The 20,051-nt window shown below is 41.1% G+C and overlaps 1 protein-coding gene across 5 annotated transcripts in view; it reads left to right on the forward strand.

The window, feature by feature from the left end:
- Positions 1 to 20,051, forward strand: part of MCF2L (MCF.2 cell line derived transforming sequence like) — a 287,755-nt gene that overhangs the window by 221,015 nt on the left and 46,689 nt on the right. For all 5 annotated transcript variants that reach the window (XM_030568841.1, XM_030568849.1, XM_030568864.1 and 2 more), the window contains exons 5-6: positions 1,895 to 1,985; positions 19,124 to 19,243. In XM_030568841.1, coding sequence (XP_030424701.1) covers positions 1,895 to 1,985; positions 19,124 to 19,243 — 211 coding nt within the window. The remainder of the gene's footprint in view (positions 1 to 1,894; positions 1,986 to 19,123; positions 19,244 to 20,051) is intronic.

The raw sequence follows: 20,051 nt of genomic DNA on the forward strand, positions 1-20,051 counted from the left end.
GATCTTTTGTACTTACAACTGGGAAACAGAAGATTAGAAAGGCAGGAAACAGAGATCCTCTCATAGCCGAGAGAGAGAGAGGCACAAGACAAAGAACAAAGGACTCACACACAAACTTCCCTCCACCCAGATTTGAAAAAGTCTTGTTTCCTGATTGGTTCTCTGGTCAGGTGTTTCAGGTTACTTCTTTCCAGGTGAAAGAGACATTAACCCTTAGCTATATGTTTATGACAACCCATTTCAGTGCTTCACCACCCTCCTAGTGAAAAAGTTTTTCCTAATATCCAACCTAAACCTCCCCCACTGCAACTTGAGACCATTACTCCTTGTTCTGTCATTTGCTACCACTGAGAAAAGTCTAGATCCATCCTCTTTGGAACCCCCTTTCAGGTAGCTGAAAGCAGCTATCAAATCCCCCCTCATTCTTCTTTTCTACAGACTAAATAATCCCCGTTCCCTCAGCCTCTCATAACTCATGTGCTCCAGCCCCTAATCATTTTTGTTGCCCTCTGCTGGCCTCTTTCCAATTTTACCACATCCTCCTTGTAGTGTGGGGCCCAAAACTGGACACAGTACTCCAGATGAGGCCTCACCAATGTCAAATAGAGTGGAATGATCACATCCCTCGATCTGCTGGCAATGCCCAAAATGGTGTTAGTAAATTAATAGTAAATATTAATTCAGGAGACCACAGTTAATGACTGAAATTTTCATCCACCATAACATATAATATTTATCTGTATTGAATGTAGCTAACAATATGTAACTCATTTATGATAAACCATCAGTGCTAAATAAGCAAGAAATATTTCCATATCATTTTACAAACCTAGAATAAAAAAGCACCATCATTACAATATGACAATAAACAAATCATGATCATACGTAATTTTTACAAGCACAGCATGCAAAGCTTCGTACAAACTATATAATTCTGCATCAATTTATATTTTTCTTTAATTATTGCTATGTTCTGCTACAGTATATATTATTCCATATACAAGTTGCTATATATACCAAAAAAATAGCAATTCAAGTCAGTCTATCTTGTACTTGCCTGTCATTTTCATTCTGTTGTGATTGGCTGGCAGTCAAGTGCTGGCATTACACAATTGGTTTTGATAGGAAACCCTCGGAGCAGATCTCTTTATCTGTACTCCGTGACTGTAGCACACGAAGCTGAACAGAGCAGAAAAGCAAAGCTCACCTTTACACAAGGATTCAAGTGTGATCTTTCTCACAGATGTTTCCATTTCAACGAAGTGCATCTTATCTTACCTTTGTAGTATATGACTTTGAGCTCTTAGATGCCTTAAGGATTTTTTGCTTTGGTGAATATAACAATTGCCCTAAGAGAAGATTTCTAACATGGACAACTATGAGAATTTCAGATGGAAGGACTAATGTAATGCATGGATCATAAAATATTGAGTTTTTGAAGAGATTAAGACACAAGTAAAATAAGAAGCCAGTCCAGAAAAGGAATAAGAAAACGGATGCAAAAGGAAAATGATTTTGTTTTTATCCAGAAATAGTGATACTGAAAACTATATAAAAGATGGATTATATTGGCAACAAATCCTAAAGAATCAAAGGGGTTTATATTCCACTGAAATAATAATTGTTCAGATTATGTGAAACCTTGCCTTCTGTGGATAAGCACAATTTATGGCTTAACTGACTGGCAAGCTGTATGGAATCATTTTGGGAGTGCTGCTGCATCCTCCTAATGGTATATCAGATATATTCATGTGTGTATTTTAAATAAACAACTTAAGGCTCAGCACAAGAAAAGTTAACCTACTATTTTTTTAACTGTGAAATATTACTAGAGAATATCAGACAGTTTCATCTGTATGTTTAACTACAGGTTTTTTTGCTCCCCCAAACTTAGTTTACAAGATGCTGGAATTGGATTTATCCTTGTCATAGATCGAAGGCAAGACAAATGGACCTCTGTGAAAGCCTCCATTCTGCGAATAGCGGTGAGTTCTTTTTTCAGTTAAGGCCTTTATGGTAGTCCTTCCAGATTGAACCTGTCTCAGATATAAAATGCTGTAAACATTTTTTTTCTTTTACCAGCGTTACAGTATACCTTTTTGTTAAGGAAATACATTCTAACTGTTCTTACTTCTGTTTCTGATTTAACCCACCAAGACCAGTGGTATGGTGTACAGCAGGAGTCGGCAACCTTTCAGAAGTGGTGTGCTGAGTCTTCATTTGTTCACTCTAATTTAAGGTTTCATGTGCCAGTAATACATTTTAATGTTTTTAGAAGGTCTTTCTATAAGTATATGCTGTATAACTAAACTATTGTTGTATGTAAAGTAAATAAGTTTTTTAAAGTGTTTAAGAAGCTTCATTTAAAATTTAAATTAAAATGCAGAGCGTCCCCCTCCGCGCCCCCCCCCCCCCGACCGGTGGCCAGGACCCAGGCAGTGTGAGTGCCACTGAAAGTCAATTCGTGTGCTGCAGGTTGCCTACCCCTGGTGTACAGTATGCTTGTAATGTGGTCTGCAAAGTAGCTTCATCCCTACCTAGGTTCAAATGGAAAATAGCTTTTGCATTGGTAACCCAAAGCTAATAGAGCTGAGCCGTGATCATTTCACTGATCAAACCCGCTTTGTGTTTTTATGCGGAGGATGATTTTTAAAAAATGCCATTTTTGGTTTAAATTGAAATTTTAAATTGAAACTATCTCAGTATTTGTTTAAATACATGAAACTCCATCAACAAAAGTACATTTATAGGAGGAAGTTTTGTGGTTTAATATTTCAAAAGATAGATACTACATACATTTTAAATCTGCTAATTCTAGTAACATAGTTTTAAAACAGGTTTCAAAGAAAATTCAAGAGCAGGTGTTTTAAGTTGTTTCAGCATGCATTTCATAACTTTTTAAAAAAAAATTACCAGAGCTTAACTAACATACCTTTCAGTTATTAATTTTTAAAAATTAAATATAAACAGAATTGTTAAACAATACAAGTTATTTTATTACATAAGCTGCAAAAGAGAGGCACGACTAATAATAAAAAATGAATATAAACTTGTATACTGATTGGGTACTAATCATAACCCTTTCTTATATTTTTTGCCTCTTTCGATCTTGTCATGCTGGCATTAATTACCATTATTTCAGAATGTTTACCAGTAAGTGCAAAACCATAGAGCTGTAACCATTTTCTATGTAAGCGGTTCTCCTCCTGGGAGGTAAAAGCAAGTCAGAATCAAAGCTGCAAATTATTTGCCATCTTGGTATTGCTTCTTTGTTCTTGTGGCATTGCCACAAGGCTTCTTGTCCATTGTAGCGTAGCAATTTGTTTAAATTGGTTTGACAATATGATATTCCCATAATAGGACTTGGAATTTTCTGGATGTTAAAATGTTTAATAAATCATCAAAAAATGCTGCGAAAATGAATCCTGATAGTACTTCATGAAAATTTGAGATCTAGCATTGAGAAGATTCCTCTACTGAGACCTGAAAAGAGCTGAGTTTGGAGTGGTTGGAGGTGATTAAAGAAATGGGATTCACTCTCCGGTAGTTTGTGAACTGTTCCCAAAAATCCAGCTTTTCTGCTTGATGTTATAAAATCACAGTTGGTTGCAAAATTGTCTTTGATGTTGGGTTCTTTAGCAGCCATGATAAAGTTTAGAGCTTACAGTAAGCTCTAATGTTGTGGTTTTTAAGCACCAGGTACATATGAACTGCTCCATCTGTTGAAGAAATGGGAGATTTTTTGTCTTTCACAGAACATAGAACCTGAATACCTACTCACTACGATACATATGAGACCTGTAATAGCAACGACTGCAATGGTAGCTGGTGTCTAAAGCTTAACTTCCTTCTTCAAGCAAAAAGGGAGAAACTGGCAAATATGCACAGGCTGTTGCAGTGGAATCATAAATGTTTCCTTCTCTCGTTATGTACTGTTCTGCATACTATTTTAAAAAATTTAAAAAATCAACGATTCCTTAGCTGAAGTTGCACACATGCTCAGCTTTGGCCTAATGCTGCTTCCATTGATGTCAGTGACAAAACTCCCATTGTCTTCAGTGCTGAACACATTTGAAAATTCCATTTTACCATTCCAAATAAAAATGTCATGGCTAGATAGAGGTGACATTATGACTAGACTGGATGTGTATCATGGGAGACATTTATGAATGTTTTAGCAACTGCTAACTAGAAATCCACTTTGCTAACAAGAAATGCACTCACTTATATTTGTTTGTTGGGACTGCTCCTGTACACAAGTTTTGTTTGCATTGCATACATTCATTTAATCACAAAACAAAATTAACGTAATGACACAGTGAAATTTTGTTTCAGATGCAGAGACTCTGCATTAGGGGCAGTAAGTGGCAAACAAAGAGTTAATGCAAGGGTCCCCAATGCGGTACCTGCAGGTACCATGGTGCCCGCCGGGGCATCTAAGTGTGCCTGCATCCTGGCTGGCAGATGAGCATCCGCCGAAATGCCACTGACAAGCAGCGTCATCCAGAGGCATCGCTGCCAAAATGACCTCGATTTTTGGGGTCATTTAGGCAGCGACACCTCTGGATGACACTGCTTGTCGTCGGCATTTCAGCAACACCTATTGACATTGCCGCTTGTCGATGGCATTTTGGCGGATGTTTGTCCGGCGCCACGGTCCTCCGTGTCTCGTCGTCTGGCACCCACCAGACAAAAAAGGTTGGGGACCACTGAGCTAATGCCATTATAACAGGGCATACTTCCTGCTGGAGTGTCCTTTCAGGGCTGCGTCTAGGGGTTAGTTCTGCCCAGTGTGATGCCCCTTCCTTCTCTGTTCATGATACAGCTCCTCATGCTCTCTAGGAGTTGCAGTGTTTCCTCTTCATGGCTTGGCCCTCTGACCAGGCCACTATACAGTTTTCCCCTTCTAGGGTAACACAGTCTCACCAGACCAGCTATCTAGTGCCATTCCAGATAGTCTTTTGATTCAAGACTGTGCCATTTTCCTAGTGGCAGGTAGGAGAACCTGAGTCTACCTGCTACTCTGGGTCCCAGCCCAACGACCTTACTGTAAGTAGCCATGGTCTGTACCGTCTCAACTTTTGCTGCCGTTTCCCTGGGCCTCTTCCTAGTCTGCTCTCCACAGGCTTTCTTCTACCCTACCCCTCTGGGTAAACCCTTCCCTCAAGGTCAGGCTGCTAGGACTTCTGTTCCACCCCTAGCTTTCCTCCTTTTCTCCTCACTAGGCCCAGAGAGTGACTGCAGACCTCCCCTATACAGCCCCCTTCTGCTCTCACTTCTTGGCTTTATATAAGCTCTCTCCTACTTCTGTCCAAATGGAATCCACCTCCAGTTAGGGCTTGTCAGTCAAGCCTAAATCTCTCCCCAGGTGAAGCCTACTGGGTTACAGTAGAACGTCAGGGTTGTAAACACATCAGGAACGGAGGTTGTTCATAACTCTGAAATGTTCGTAACTCTGAGCAAAACATGACGGTGGTTCTTTCAAAAGTTCACAACTGACGATTGACTTAATTCAACTTTGAAACTTTACTATGCAGAAGAAAAAAGCTGCTTTCCCTTTATTGTTTTGGGGAGTTTTTGTTGAACATTTTTTTTTTTTTGGGTGGCGAGGGAGAGGGTCTCTGCTCCTGCCTGATTGTGTACTTCCAGTTCCGAACGTGATGTGTGGTTGACTGGTCAATTCGTAACTTTGAGGCTCTATTGTAAGTAGTCCCTTCTGAGCCACCTTAACCCTATTACGGGTGGTGTGGGGTGAACACCTCATCTCATGCGTTCCCCCTCAAGACTGCAACATTTGAGGGTACGGACATTTTCTACCCTGCATCTGCTGAAGCTGGGCTCACAGATCATCCCTCTCCTGCTCTAGTTCACCCACCAAGAAAAGCAGTTTGCCCTTCTGTTCCGTGGTGTCCCATCTTTGTCTGAAACTGTATGTCTTGTACTGCTACTTGTAAAGTCTGGCTCTGTCCATCATTTTCTCCTGTAACCCCTTCTCTGCTCTGCAGATTCCCTCAGCACCTTCTCTCAGCGTCTGGGTCCAGTCAGTATGTGGGAAGGACTCAATGTTCACCTCACCCTTCTTCAGGTTGGTCTTTGTAGGCATCTTTCTCTCCCCCAGTTCTCTCTTGCCCTCTTTCATCACTGCCCTGTCAGCCTTCTCTACTACAGCTGAACTCATGCTGTGGTCCACTAATCCTTTCTTCCAGCTCTTAATCAGGACCTTGCCCTTCCCTGGGCTACAATTCTGTTTGTTATGAGGACAATGCCTCCTCATCTACCCTGATTCCCCTCAGGAAAAACAGGTGCCTCCTCCTTCCTGATCTCTCAACAGGTGGGATGCCTCTGGGCTTTTTTGCCTTCCCGCCTTCAGGATGGGGTTCTTGTCTCCATACCAGTAAAGGCACTCCATTTTTGTGTGTTCCCGCTGGCCACAGGCTTAGCACTGCCTTGGCTGGGCTTCTGGACTCCTGGCACTGGAAACACTTTTCCATTTCCCTCCTGTCTGCTCATTTCCTGGAGGATCGTAAGCTAACTTTGCCAAATAACCATGTAGGTAGACCAGTGCTTCCCATTGTCTCCCCTGGTTCTGGAGGACCTGTGTCAGGTTTCCCTCCCCACTCTGAACTCTGGGGTACGGAAGTGGGGACCCACATGAAAGACCTGCAAAGCTTATTTCTACCAGCTTAAGTTAAAAACTTCCCCAAGGCACAAATCCTTTACTTGTCCTTGGATGGTATTGCTGCCACCACCAAGTGATTTAGACAAAAATTCAGGAAAAGGGCCACATGGAGTCCCTATTCCCCAAGCTCCTTTACCCTCTTTCCTGGGGAGGCTTGAGAATAATATACTAATCAGTTGGTTACAGTGTGAACACAGACCAAACCCCTGGGTTTTTAGGACACTGAAAATCAATTAGGTTCTTAAAAGAATAATTTTATTTAAATTTAAAAAAGGGAAAAGAATCGCACCTGAAAAAATCAGGATGGAAGGTAACTTTACAGGGTAGTAAGATTTAAAACATAGAGGATTCCCCTCCAGGCTTAGCTTCAAAGTTACAAAAAACAGGAATAAAACTCCCTCTTAGCATAGGGAAAATTCACAAGCTAAAACAAAAGATAATCTAACGCATTTCCTTGCCCTTACTTACAATTTCTGTAATCTTAGATGCTCATTTCAGGTATGTTTTCAGGAGATATTTTTCCTGACTGGGGTCTCTCTCCGTCCAGAGAGGGAACAAACAGAGAGCACAAACAAAACCTTCCCCCTAGATTTGAAAATATCTTTTTTCCTTACTGGCCTTTTTGGTCAGGTTCCAACCAGATTATTTGAGCTTCTTAACCCCTTGCAGATACACTGAATCTGTAGCTGCTCAGGAGGGATTTTATGTTACCCTTAGCGGTATGTTTATGGCAACCTGCATGAAGTAGGGCCTTGATCCTCTGTCTGTCAACCACCTTCAGTGGAAGCCTCAACTCTGGGGCCCAGCTCAGGAGAGTATATCTGCCCTCTGCAAAGAAGGCCTCCATGCACAGTGGGCTACATAGTTTCCTTTCACTGTCCTTTTTCTGCTACCGGCCTTCACACTCCCCTTATGTTGAGGCGATCTTCTTGCCCCCATTATCCATCAATTTGTAGTGGGGCACACTTCCTGCTCAGGCGGCATCTCATGGGTGCATCTGGGAATTAGCTCTGCCCAGTATTCTCTCAGCTTGTACCTCAGCCCCCTCTTGCTCTGTGAGTCACAGTGCTTCCTTTTGATGGCTTGGCCCTCTGGCCAGGTCACTATACAGTTCTCCCTTCCGAGGTAACAGTGTCTTCCTGGACTAACTGTCTGGGTGCCATGACACAAATGTGTGACTTTCCTAGTGGCTGGTAGGAGAATCTGGGCTCGCCTAGTAGTCTAGGGACTGTACTATCAGCAGCCAAGGTCTGCACCATCTCAACCTTTGCTCCTGTTTCCCTGGGGCCTCTTCCTACTCCACCCTCCACAAGCTTTCTTCTACACTACCCCTCTAGGTAAACCCTTCCCTCAAGGTCAGGGCTTGTGCTCCACTTCTGGGTGTCCTCCTTTTCTTTTCACTAGGCCCACAGAGTGACTGCAGACCTCCCCTCTATAGCCCCCTTCTGCTCTCATTTCCTGGCTTCACACAAGCCCTCTCCTACTTCTGTCCAAATGGGATCCACCTCCAGTTAGGACTTGTCAGTCAAGCCTAAATCTCTCCCCTGGTGAAGCCTACTGGGTTGATTAGCTCCTTCTGAGCCACCTTAACCTCTTCAGGGTAGCGTGGAGTGAACACCCCCATCACAGCCCTGTTTAACTATCCTGCTCTCAAAACCTGAGCAGTTGGATAAGATTGTGCAAACAAGGCAAGACTTCTGACTGGGGATTCAATTAGAAGCAAAATATTTTATCTGTGGAGTTTTCTGTAACACCCCTGGATAGTCAGTGCTGAGAGAAGAGATTATCAACAAATCTCAGAAAAGACGGGCCTCACACCAGAGTTGAAAAGTGGATCTCTTTTCCTATCGTATTTTAGGGTTTTATACTGCCATCTATAAGCCACATATCTGAGGTGTCTTCCTTCAAAAGTCTGTTAGCAGTGGTGAAGTCCCTGATGGATTTCTCAGTGTCTCTGGCTCGCCTTCGGTTTATAAGAATATAACTTGTGGTATGGTTTTTTTAAGTTTTTTGTTGTTCGATGGGGTGAAGGGGGTGACTTATGTGTGTGCCGTCTCTTTATGATAGAAAGGTGTTATCAAACAGTAACGCTTTGCAGCATTTCCTAAAGGTGACCAGACTCTGGATTCATCTAATCTGCTCTGGAAGTTTGTTCCATGTCTGGTTCCCCTTGACTAAGAATGCTTTGTATCCACTTCTTATGCCTTTCATATTGGGCTTTGTGAGCTGCAGTGTCCTGTAGGAGTGCAGCTCTCTTAGTGGTTCATAGCACAGTCTCCCATGTAACTGGGGCTTGATCCGTTAATTAATTTGAAGATTAGACCCAGGCCTTAAATTGGCAGCAGAAGTGGACTGGTGACCAGTGAAGGGACTAGAGCAGGGATTGGCAACATTTCGCATGCGTCTCACCAGGGTAATCACCTTGGCAGGCCAGGCCGGTTTGTTGACCTGCCGCGTCCGCAGGTTCAGCCAATGGGGGCTGCAGGAACTGGTGGCCGGCATGTCCCTCGGCCCACGCCGCTTTGCAGGCCCCATTGGCCTGGGATGGCGAACCGCAGCCAGTGGGTGCTGCGGTTGTCTGAACCTGTGGATGCGGCAGGTAAACAAACCATCCTGGCCCGTCAGGGGTCTTAGCCTGGCAAGCCATGTGCCAAACATGACCACAGCCTAAAAACCCATGGACGAACCTGGCAGTCACATTTTGTACTATCTAGAGCCTTTGCATTGTTTTTACAGTCAGCTTAGGATACAGTGAATTGTAATAATCTAGATATTAATCTCTGTGGCCAAGGCCTGGCCCAGAGAGAGTGAAATTTTCTACTGAGCTGGAGATAAGATGTTTTTAGTAACTGGTGTTACATAGTCATACAAGCTTAGTGATGAATCAAACAGGAGTCATTCTGTTGAACCATTTTGATGAGTGGGGGCTGTATGACTTAATGGGACTGGGAGTTGAGGGAAAGTGTTTAAGCTAGTTCTTCACAGCATGTCCCCCACAACCAACCACCATCACTTTGGGCTTCCATGGATTGAGTTTAAACCAGCTCCTCTCCATTCAGCAGCTGATATTTTATAGGCATTGTGGTATCTTAGGAGTGGCAGTGATTGTCAGCAGTGAAGAATACCATTATGTTCATTTTCTGTCTGTGTATTGTTTTGTATCTGTTGAGATATTTCTGATTGTGTAAAACTTAGAGTTTTTTAAAGATAAGATACAAAAATTTGTTAGTTACATTGAGAGAAGTGTAATTATTATTTATTTTTGTTTACAATGTGAATTTAACAGCATTTTGTGTAGACATTTTCACTATTTCCCTGATATAGTCAGTCAATTTTCTCTTTTATTACATGGGTTTTTAACACAAAAAAGGAGAGAAAAATACTTTTTAAATGGGGTTGTAAAGCTACAAGCATTACCAGGGAAACTTGAGGACAGACCTGGTGCCTAGAACTACTTTTAATTATGTTTTTTAAACTGACTGACTAGAATTTCAAATTTAAAGATATTCCCCTAAGCTCATCTAACTCAAACTTCCCAACAATAAGCCCATATAAGGGAGCTCATCTTGTGCAGGACTCTGCCATTAAACCATGTTGGGTGATTTGGGCAATTTACACTGTTAATGTAGTTTCAACAGAAGTACCTGCTTGCTGCTTTATATACAAGAATTCTGGCATATGTCTTCTGACTTGCTACATATAAGTGAATGTAGAAGGACTGAAATTTCATAACATTTTGGGTTATTACAGAGAAATGTAGATATATTGAGGTACTGCACATAAAATGAGATTTCACGACTATTCATTCTAGTCCAAATATTTTAAATAACTAAAATATGGATCTGACCTTGTCATGTGAAATACATGATGCTATAGTCAGTTTCTAGCCCCCTCTCATATTGATGGTTCACATACTTGTCAGATGTCATCTCTGAATGCAGTTATTTATTCAGTTGATAAGTGAGAAGTCTTAAAAACTGTCTTTTGGATTAGCCAGTTATCTGTCAGAGTAAACCAAAGGAAAGCAGTGGCAGCCTGAGGCTTTCTGGGCTCTTGGGCAGCAGATCAAGTTGTATTGTAGTTCCTTGGGGAAAACGTGGATTGATGAACTGTGAACCTGTCAGCTATAGAAAGTGGAAATTCTGCTCTTCCCGGGTGATGTTTACTATATCCATTCTGCAGTAGCTCATCATCTTAGTAGCCAGCATAGTAATGAAGCATAGAATGCTTCTTTATCAACCCTCCACAAGAGTTCCTTAATCCTAAGGTGAGTTTTGGTGCCATAGGAAGCTTGCATTTCAATAACCTTCTAAGCTATCATTAAAATTATATATAAATTTATCCACTTTGAATTCTGCTTTAAACATAGCTGGATTTGATTTTTGTTTGTAGGTACTTTTAGCTTTCCACAAACTGAGGCATAGTTGGAAGCTTCCCGTCCCTTAAGAGGAAGGGAGCAGCTCAAAGGTGGCTTCTGCAAGTCTGGCCAGCTGGAGAGGAGCAGCCTACTTCCCAGCACTTAACAGAAGCCTTGAGGAAGCCAGTAAATGGGCTGCTCCTCTTTCATTCAGCCAGCTGGCAGCTCTTCAGTGCTCCAGATGTGGGACACTCAGAGGACAAAAGAAAGCATGGTACAGTACCTGGGAACATAATTGATCTTCATTTACTGGAAAGCTCTGATTTAGTGGGTGTACTGTATGTCAAAAAAAAAAATTCCCCCAAATCAAAGCCAGGAATCTATAGATACACAATAAGGTAGGGAGATAGAGGGGTGTGTGTGTTTTTTAAATGAACAAATGGAATAGATTATCCAGTGGGACTAAAAGTAGTATCGGGCTGTGTTGACCACTGAATCCCTCAGCCAGTTTGTGTAGTTTTGCAATATTTTTTTATATTTATTTTTTCTCTCCTTTGCTATATGAAAAGCTCATATGCACACAAGCTGAAGCTAACTAAGGTTCCAATGCTCCATGTGGATGACCCCCACCATTGAAGCCAGTGGACTCCATAAGGGTCCACCCCAGCCACCTGAATGGAATCTGCTTGCAAGATTGGGACCCACCTTAACTATACAAGGCTAACAGTTAATCTGTCTCTGTACAAAGTGCTGTCGAACAACCGCCGAGAGAGTATTTTTTTCTCTGCTCTCTTTCATTTCTAGTCATCTTAGAGGTTATTTCTGACCATCAGAGCTGATGAACATTTCAGCCAGAAGTATGATTTTTTTTTAAAGGATTTTGCATAATCTGAAAAACTGATGACCATCAAGGTTATCCAAAGGTGGTGTATGGGCTTCATCAGACCTCTGTATAATTGAGCTTTAACGTGTGTGTGTGTGTATACGCATTCTGCGAGTGTATCTAACTCGTTTGTATTGATTCAGTGTTACAAATTGCCAGCTTTTTTTTAACAGCTTCATAACTGTGGCAGGATCTAGCAACACTGACTCAGACATACAAGAGGAGATTCCCTTCATCTTTTACTTACCAAGAAAGTTGGCATCCTTTTCAGTATGATTTCCCTTCAAAACCTTCTTTTTGGCTTCACTGTGCATATAAATACTACAGGGAGTGGGCTAGTCCAGTGATGTAGCAGCTGTTTACTGTGGTAATAGGAGAGAATGTAAATCATGGAATGGATTCCGGATTATTCTAGGCCGGTATAAGCTGTTTATTGTAGCCTCTAGGGGTATATCAATATTGCAGCTGGGAGTGAGCGTTCCTGCTCTGTTAGACAGACCCACGCTAGAGAGGCTCGAGCTAGCATGCTAATAATAGCACTATGGACATTGCAGCTTGAGCTGGAGCCCATCTGACCCCGTAAGCTTGAAAGCACAAGCCACAGTGTCTACACTGCTATTTTTAGCACGCTAGCTCAAGGTCTGCTAGCACGAGTGTGTCCACCTCTGCTGGGAAGTATAGTTCTAGCTGCTGTGTAAGCACATACCACAAAATAAGAGCCACTCAGAAACGTCTTTGTTAGCCTACACAATGTAGAGCACAAACATGGATTTTGGAGAAGTCTTGCACAGCGTTGCCATCCTAGTCAGAAGTGAGGAGCCACTGTGAGAATGTTAAACGTAAGAGATTAAAGAGATTGTCATGATTTAGTCATAGAGTAAGGTAATATCTTTTATTGGACCAGCTTCTGTTGGCGAGAGAGACAAGCTTTCAAACTGCACACAGAGCTCTTCCTCAAGGTATTTTATAATGTTAACTTTATACAGAACAGATTATTAAAAAGAAATAATTTAAATTAGGTATCTTTTCATCATGTTATGCTATTTGTTTACTTTGGGAATGTCACTCTGCTTGGACAATAAAAGGCTGGTCATTACTATTTATGTTTGTAGGTACTTTCAACTTTTGGTTCTTCTATACCAGCATAATGGTTCGCAACAGTGCAGGGAATGTTTTTAAATTTTAAAAACAATAACTGTTCTCACTCTGAATTATTTTTAATTTAATGAAATAAAATCAATTCAGAAATTACAAACCCTGAATTTTGATCCTAAACTGAATTGTGTCCCTCTAAAAGGGCTGCAGAGTGTGCTTCCTGAAATAACGTTTTAGGGGAAAATGTTAAACAGGTTAATTAAAGATTTTAGACTTGGAAGATACTATTTGTGGAAATTATTCCTGGTTATTTAGGGTTTCTTTTTCTTTTTCCTTATTGATAGCTGTGGGTAATAGGTGTGAGACTACCTTGCAAGAAATTTCAGATTCTCATGTACACTGAAACTGTACAGTAACTCCTCGCTTAACGTTGTAGTTATGTTCCTGAAAAATGTGACTTTAAGCAAAACAATGTTAAGTGAATCCAATTTCCCCGTAAGAATTAATGTCAATGGGGGTGTCAGGTTCTGAGGAAATGTTTTTCACGAGACAAAAGACTATATTATGTAAATACAGTATAAGTTTTTAACAAACAATTTAATAGCATACACAGCAATGATGATTGTGAAGCTTGGTTGAAGTGGTGAAGTCAGAGGGTGAGATACTTCCCAAGGAATGCCTTACTGCTAAATGATGAACTAAAACAGCCGAGTCCTCAAGAGTTAACACGTTGTTAATGTAGCCTCACACTCTACAGAGCAGCACAAATGGAGGGATGGGAGACAGCATGGCAGACAGACACACTCGTGTGTGTGTGTGTGTGTGTGTGTGAGAGAGAGAGAGATGCACATTGGCCATTAAAGTATACTGACCCCGCTCTAAATACACTGCCTTTTTAAGTAGACCAGCAAGTTGAGAGAGCCCCTGCTGCCAGCTAGCTCCTTCTGTCCTGAGCCCTGTCATGTCTCCTCCCTGTTCTATGGAGATGAGGGAAGCATGAGGGCAGGAGCGGGGGGAAGGGGACACCCTGACATTAGTCCTCCTCTTCCCTTCCCCTTTGTACAGCAAGCAGGAGGCTCCTGGGAGCAGTTCCAAGGCCGAGGGCAGGAGCAGCACGTGGCAGTCAGGGGAGGGACAGCTGAACTGCCCGGCAGTTGATAGCCTGCTTGGGCGGCTGCCACATAGGGATGGATCTTAGGGGAGCTGATAGGGGGACTGCTGGTCCACCCTGGTTCCAAGCCCCCACCAGCTAGCTCCAGTGGGCTGCTCTTTCTGCAAGCAGTGGACAAAGCAGGCTGCTGCCAAACAACGTTATAAGAGAGCATTGCGCAACTTTAAACGATCATGTTCTCTAATTGATCAGCAATGCAACAACGTTAACTGGGACGACTTTAAGTGAGGAGTTACTGTCCTACCTTCAAGAAACATCACTTGGATCAATAAAACCATCTAATAAAAAAAACAACCACCCTGTTTCTATGAGAAGGCCACTGTAGTGTGAGTTAAGTAAAGAGACTATTAGTAACAATGTACATTAGTTACAGAACATTAAGTACCTAATTCAACTGTTTGAAATACTATTCAGTGCAACCTCATTTCATGGTTTGTAGCATTCTGCTTGAGCACCACAAAAATGGATATCATACAGTTGAAATACCGCATTGCCTTCTGTGATGTTGAGAAGCACATATAGTAAATTCTTGGACATTCTGTGTATTAACTTGTTTTACTGCTGCTGAGGTTTCGTTAGTGGTTAGGCATCAGGAGCCAATACTGCTTCTACTGAAGTCAGTAGTAAAACTCCAGTTGACTTTGGGTCTGATTCTGCTCCCACTGAACTCAAAGGGAGCTTTGCCATTGACCTGAATGGAAGCACAATGGGATGGGGTCAGGCCCTAAGTTTGGGAAACCTACGCTCCCTGGAATTGCTAGTTAAATTCTTAGCAGGTCGAGTCAGCTTTCAGATATACGAGACAGATAAACTGAATACCATGCATTTTATTGTGCTTCAAATGAGACCTTGAAAACAGAGTTCCTGTCCATTTTGTGCAGGCGCTAAATGTTCTATGGCACTTTTTGTAAGAGTTGTCACATGCCAGAATGTCCCCTCCTATCATCAATGTGCAAAGTTTTATGCCCTGAACAAATCTGTAAGGTCACTACGCTCTCTTCATTCAAATCCCTCCATCAGACCCACTTCTGTTGTAATATCCACAACATATCAGTGATGACTAAGTTGTTCAGCAGGTAATAGCTAATTTTATTTTTATTTATAACTATGAGTAGAAGATAGGTTAGCTGTTGCTCAGCTAGAACTCTGTTTAGCCACATAATCTTATGTTCATTGCCCTTGTCCTCCTTCCTTCCTGTAGTTTTTAAGACTTCCTTGTTTCATCTTATTTAATATTAGATTGTACGTTTTCAGGGCAGGAACAGTCTTCCTATGTATTTGTACAGCACCCCACATAATGGGCCAGCAATTTTGATTGGGGCCTTGTCATAACATTTTTCCCAGATCCGGACCTTAGCGTCCAAAATATGGGTGTTAGCATGAAAACCTCCAAGCTTAGTTACCAGCTTGGACCTGGTAAAGCTGCCACCAGCCAGGAATCTATACAGTGCCTGGCACACTGTGGTCTCCCCCAAACCTTCCCTGGGGGACCCCCAGACTCAGATTCCTTGAGTCTCACAACAAAGGGGAATAAACCATTTCCCTTCCCCTCTCCAGGTGTTCCCTCCCTGGGTTCCTGGAGAGAGATACAGAAGCAAGCTCCGTGAATGTAAACAGAGAGACTCCACCCTCCCTATTTCCAGTCCTGGAAAACACAAGTACTTCCCCCCCCCTCACCCAGAGGATATGTAAAGTCAGGTTTAGTAAATCTAACACAAAGAGATTTCCCCCCCTGACTTCTTCCTCCCACCAATTCCCTGGTGAGCTGCAGACTCAATTCCCTGGAGTCCCCACTAAAGAAAAAACTCCAACAAGTCTTAAAAAGAAGGCTTTATATAAAAAAGAAAGAAAAGGACATAAAAATGGTCTCTCTGTATTAAGGTGACAAATACAGGGTTAATTGCTTAAAAGAAAAATGAATAAACAGCCTTATTAAAAAAGAATACAATTTAAAACACTCCAGCAACTACACACATGTAAATACAAAAAATATATATATATAAACCTATTGTTTTATGATTTTTGTACTTACAACTTGGAAACGGAAGATTAGAAAGCCAGGAGATAGAAAGATCACTCTTAGAGCCGAGAGGGTCAGACCCAAGACAAAGGACAAAGAACTCACACCCAAAACTTCCCTCCACCCAGATTTGAAAAAGTCTTGTTTCCTGATTGGTCCTCTGGTCAGGTGTTTCAGGTTACTCCTTTCCAGGTGAAAGAGACATTAACCCTTAGCTATCTGTTTATGACAGGCCTTTGAGCCATAATTTAAATAATAAGAATAGCTGGCTGCTGTCTTCCACTCCACAAGTGGCTACATTTCAGTGGTGGTAGATGTAGTATATGGTTTGGGAAGCATTGTAGGAGAGGCACTATATAAATTATTATTACTATTACACAAATATTTCTTAACACCATTGTCAGTAGTATGTACACATACAAGATGGTTTCAGTCACCTGCACGCTGAAGGGGTTCTGGTCATGGAATATACTGTATGTGGAGGAAGTGTTACGTCAGTTGCACATGGATGTGAATATTTAGATCCTCTGAGGTCAAACATTTATATATTGTGAATGCTGACTTTTTTTTGGCAATGTTTACCTTCCATTAGTGCTCTGATAGTGACAGCACATCTTGGCTGCAGTAATTTCACTGCATCAATTGCCAGAAAGAGATGTAGTTCCAGGAAAATTTATCTTCTTAAATGACAGAACTGATGGAAATGTTGAACTGAAGAAGTTTCAGAAACCTTCTTCTGACACTTAATGATGGACAGCAGAGGAAGATACGAGGTCTTTCTTTCACATGCATGGCTATCCTACAAATATCCAACCTATCTATGGGAGGGTAACATTATTCCTGGAATGACTCACTTCATGGATTAATACTGCCTGTAAGGATGTTAATATGCGATGCTGCTATTTACTGATATTGCAGTGAATTGATATGTCTGTGTACCATTGCCATCTACTGGGTGGCATTCAAGCTGTTCTACTGTGTCAGTTCCTTTACTGCTAATAGCTAATGGCGATTCAGTCGGTAGAGGAGTGTTTTTAGTCCCTTGCTCCAAGGTCTGTCCATGGTGCTGGTGTGACGTTCCAAATGGCCACAGCGGGCACCATAGTGATAAAAGTGAAGTCCTAAGTTGTGAGCTGTTTGGGACACTCTGTCTTGATGTGTGTGTGTGTGTGGAGAAGATGTACCATGTTGTGGGTACCATCACAGCATGAATAATAGCAGCCTGGGTGGCCAAGGATTTGGTAGTGTTGTATGAAAAAGAATGTACAGTAATTTTTTTTTCCTGCATATTGTAGAACTCTTTCTACCAATTCTCTCATTTTCTGACCTGGAAGTCCATAGCTGTGCCCTGAGTATAAAATGTTAACTTTTTAAGTAAAATTGTTCTATATTTTTTCTCCTCTCTCTCTTACATTGTGAAAAATTTGACGTACAACAAATGAACATTAACCCATAGTAACAACACATTAAATTAATCCATGGTTTATCTTCTTAATAAGTTGTCATGGAGCACTATTAAGAAAACATAGTGTGGTTTGTTATGTCTGCTTACTATACAGTGGGCTTCATAACAAATATGCTGCTGGATTGGGGTGACATGGGTTTTTTCTGTCCTTTTGTCTTTGCTCGTTCTAAAGTTGGCTAGTTCGTGAAGTTAAAATGTGTTTTAGGAATGTCTCTTGTGTCATGTCCTTGTCTCTGCAAGTCACCAGAACTTTCTGAAAAAGGCATAAAAAGAGTGCAGTTATCTAGCTAGTATTGATATGAGCTCAGATAAAGAGGAACAGCAGGCACCCATCCAGCATTGTTTACAGTAGCAGTTCTCTTATGTTACCACTTCAGGTAAAAAGATTTACATGTTCCTTCAACTACTACCTCCCAACTGGTGCCTTCGCTGCTATGCGGAGTACCATTTACAGCTGGGAAAGGGAGTGTACAGATAGGAGAAATGGAGGCAAGTGGAGATGAGAGAAAATATGTAGGCAAAAGTAGAGTTGTACCGAGCTTACACTTAATGAAGAAGGAGAGGGGAAACTATTGGGCAGTTTTGAGTGTGGAGTGACTTAGTCTAAGCAGCAGGGGACAAAACTTATCTTGATAGCATTGTTTCAGATAGACTGGCTGTGGTGGTCTCTTTTAAGCTAATGCCTGAGAGAGTCAATTATGGTGGTAATAGTTCACATGGCTAGCAATAGGTAAGGTATACAAACAGACAAGAAAAGATAATCATAATGCATTCAAATGGTAATGGAAAAAGGTAACTGTAAAAGAACTACACCTGTAAGTTTTAATAAGCCTCCTTTTTGTCAGTCTACTGTCCTTGAACCATAACATTTATTTCAACTACGTAGCTGTAATAATTGCTCCGGACAGTATAATTCATCATCCAAACACTTCACAGTCCAAGGTGAAAAATAGTTAAATCCTAATTCTCATAGATGAGCAGATTCTAAAATGTTCTGTTTACAGGCCTTGAGCTTTTATTCAGTGAAGCATTTATGTAGGCCTTTGGTACAGTCAGGACATGGTTAAGCATGGGTTTCATATAGTCTAAAGCAGAGGTAGGCAACCAATGGCACGCGTGCCAAAGGCGGCACGCGAACTGATTTTCAGTGGCACTCACATTGCCTGGGTCCTGGCCACCAGTCCGGGGGACTCAGCATTTTAATTTAATTTTAAATGAAGATTCTTAAACATTTTAAAAATCTTATTTACTTTACATACAACAATAGAAATAGAAGAGATCTTCTAAAAACATTAAAATGTATTACTGGCACATGAAACCTTAAATTAGAGTGAATAAATGAAGACTCGGCACGCCACTTCTGAAAGGTTACCGACCCCTGGTCTAAAGATACATTTATAGAACCCAGGAATACAGAAATTAATGGGACACACCTGTTTAATAATACTTACAGGCATCTTTCCCAGGAAACCTGCAGCTGGTCCTTGTTCTGCGCCCAACAGGATTTATCCACCGAACTCTCTCAGACCTCGCTTTCAAATTCAACAGAGATGAATTTAAAATGAAGGTACCTGTAAGTATTTCTATGCCTCAACTATACTAGCAGTGATCTGTTAAGGTATTTAATCTGGACAATGTGCACATTAGCAAATGGAAAAGAAATGCTTACATGTTACTTTAACAATTTGTCTATGCTGTTCCGTGTTGGTATTTTGTTCCCACGGAGTCTTTTTAGACAAAAGAGTATTTTAACATGGGAGTAAACATAAAATGAGTAATCTAATATCAAGCACTTAGCTAAACCCTAGAGTTAATATTAACATTTATAAATGTACGGCTTTATGTAAAATATAGTGTATGTACTTTTAAAAAACTATTTTGTTCATTTATATCTATTGTGTAGTGGCAGATCTTGTATGTTTACATCATTGAGCAGCAGGAGGATGATTTCATTCCCATCTGTTTTCAAACTCATATTGCTGAATATCATTTGTTTGCTAACACTCCGGTTCCTCCTAACTAAAACATCTTATATGTAATGTAATTTTTAATGATACACAGCTACAGGGTCTGATTTTTTCAACCCAGCCTCCATTGTTTTCTTGCCCATGATTATTTGTGGGAACAATTAATGTTACTTAAATGTCCAAGTACCTGAATGCAATCATAAAGTAGATAACAGAGCTGTCTAAGCTACATCGATTTATAGCCATTGAAATTGTGGGTGAAAACTTGCACCCTCAATAATATTTTCCTGAAAAGTGGAGCCTGGATTTTTTACATCTGGCCCATAATATAGTATCACTGGACGATTTGTCATATAGCTGTGATGACTTTCTTAAAAACCTCTTTTTACCCTAACTAGGAGGACATCTTCCTCA

The sequence above is a fragment of the Gopherus evgoodei genome, chromosome 1 (assembly GCF_007399415.2).
Source record: "Gopherus evgoodei ecotype Sinaloan lineage chromosome 1, rGopEvg1_v1.p, whole genome shotgun sequence".
Taxonomy (NCBI): domain Eukaryota; kingdom Metazoa; phylum Chordata; order Testudines; family Testudinidae; genus Gopherus; species Gopherus evgoodei.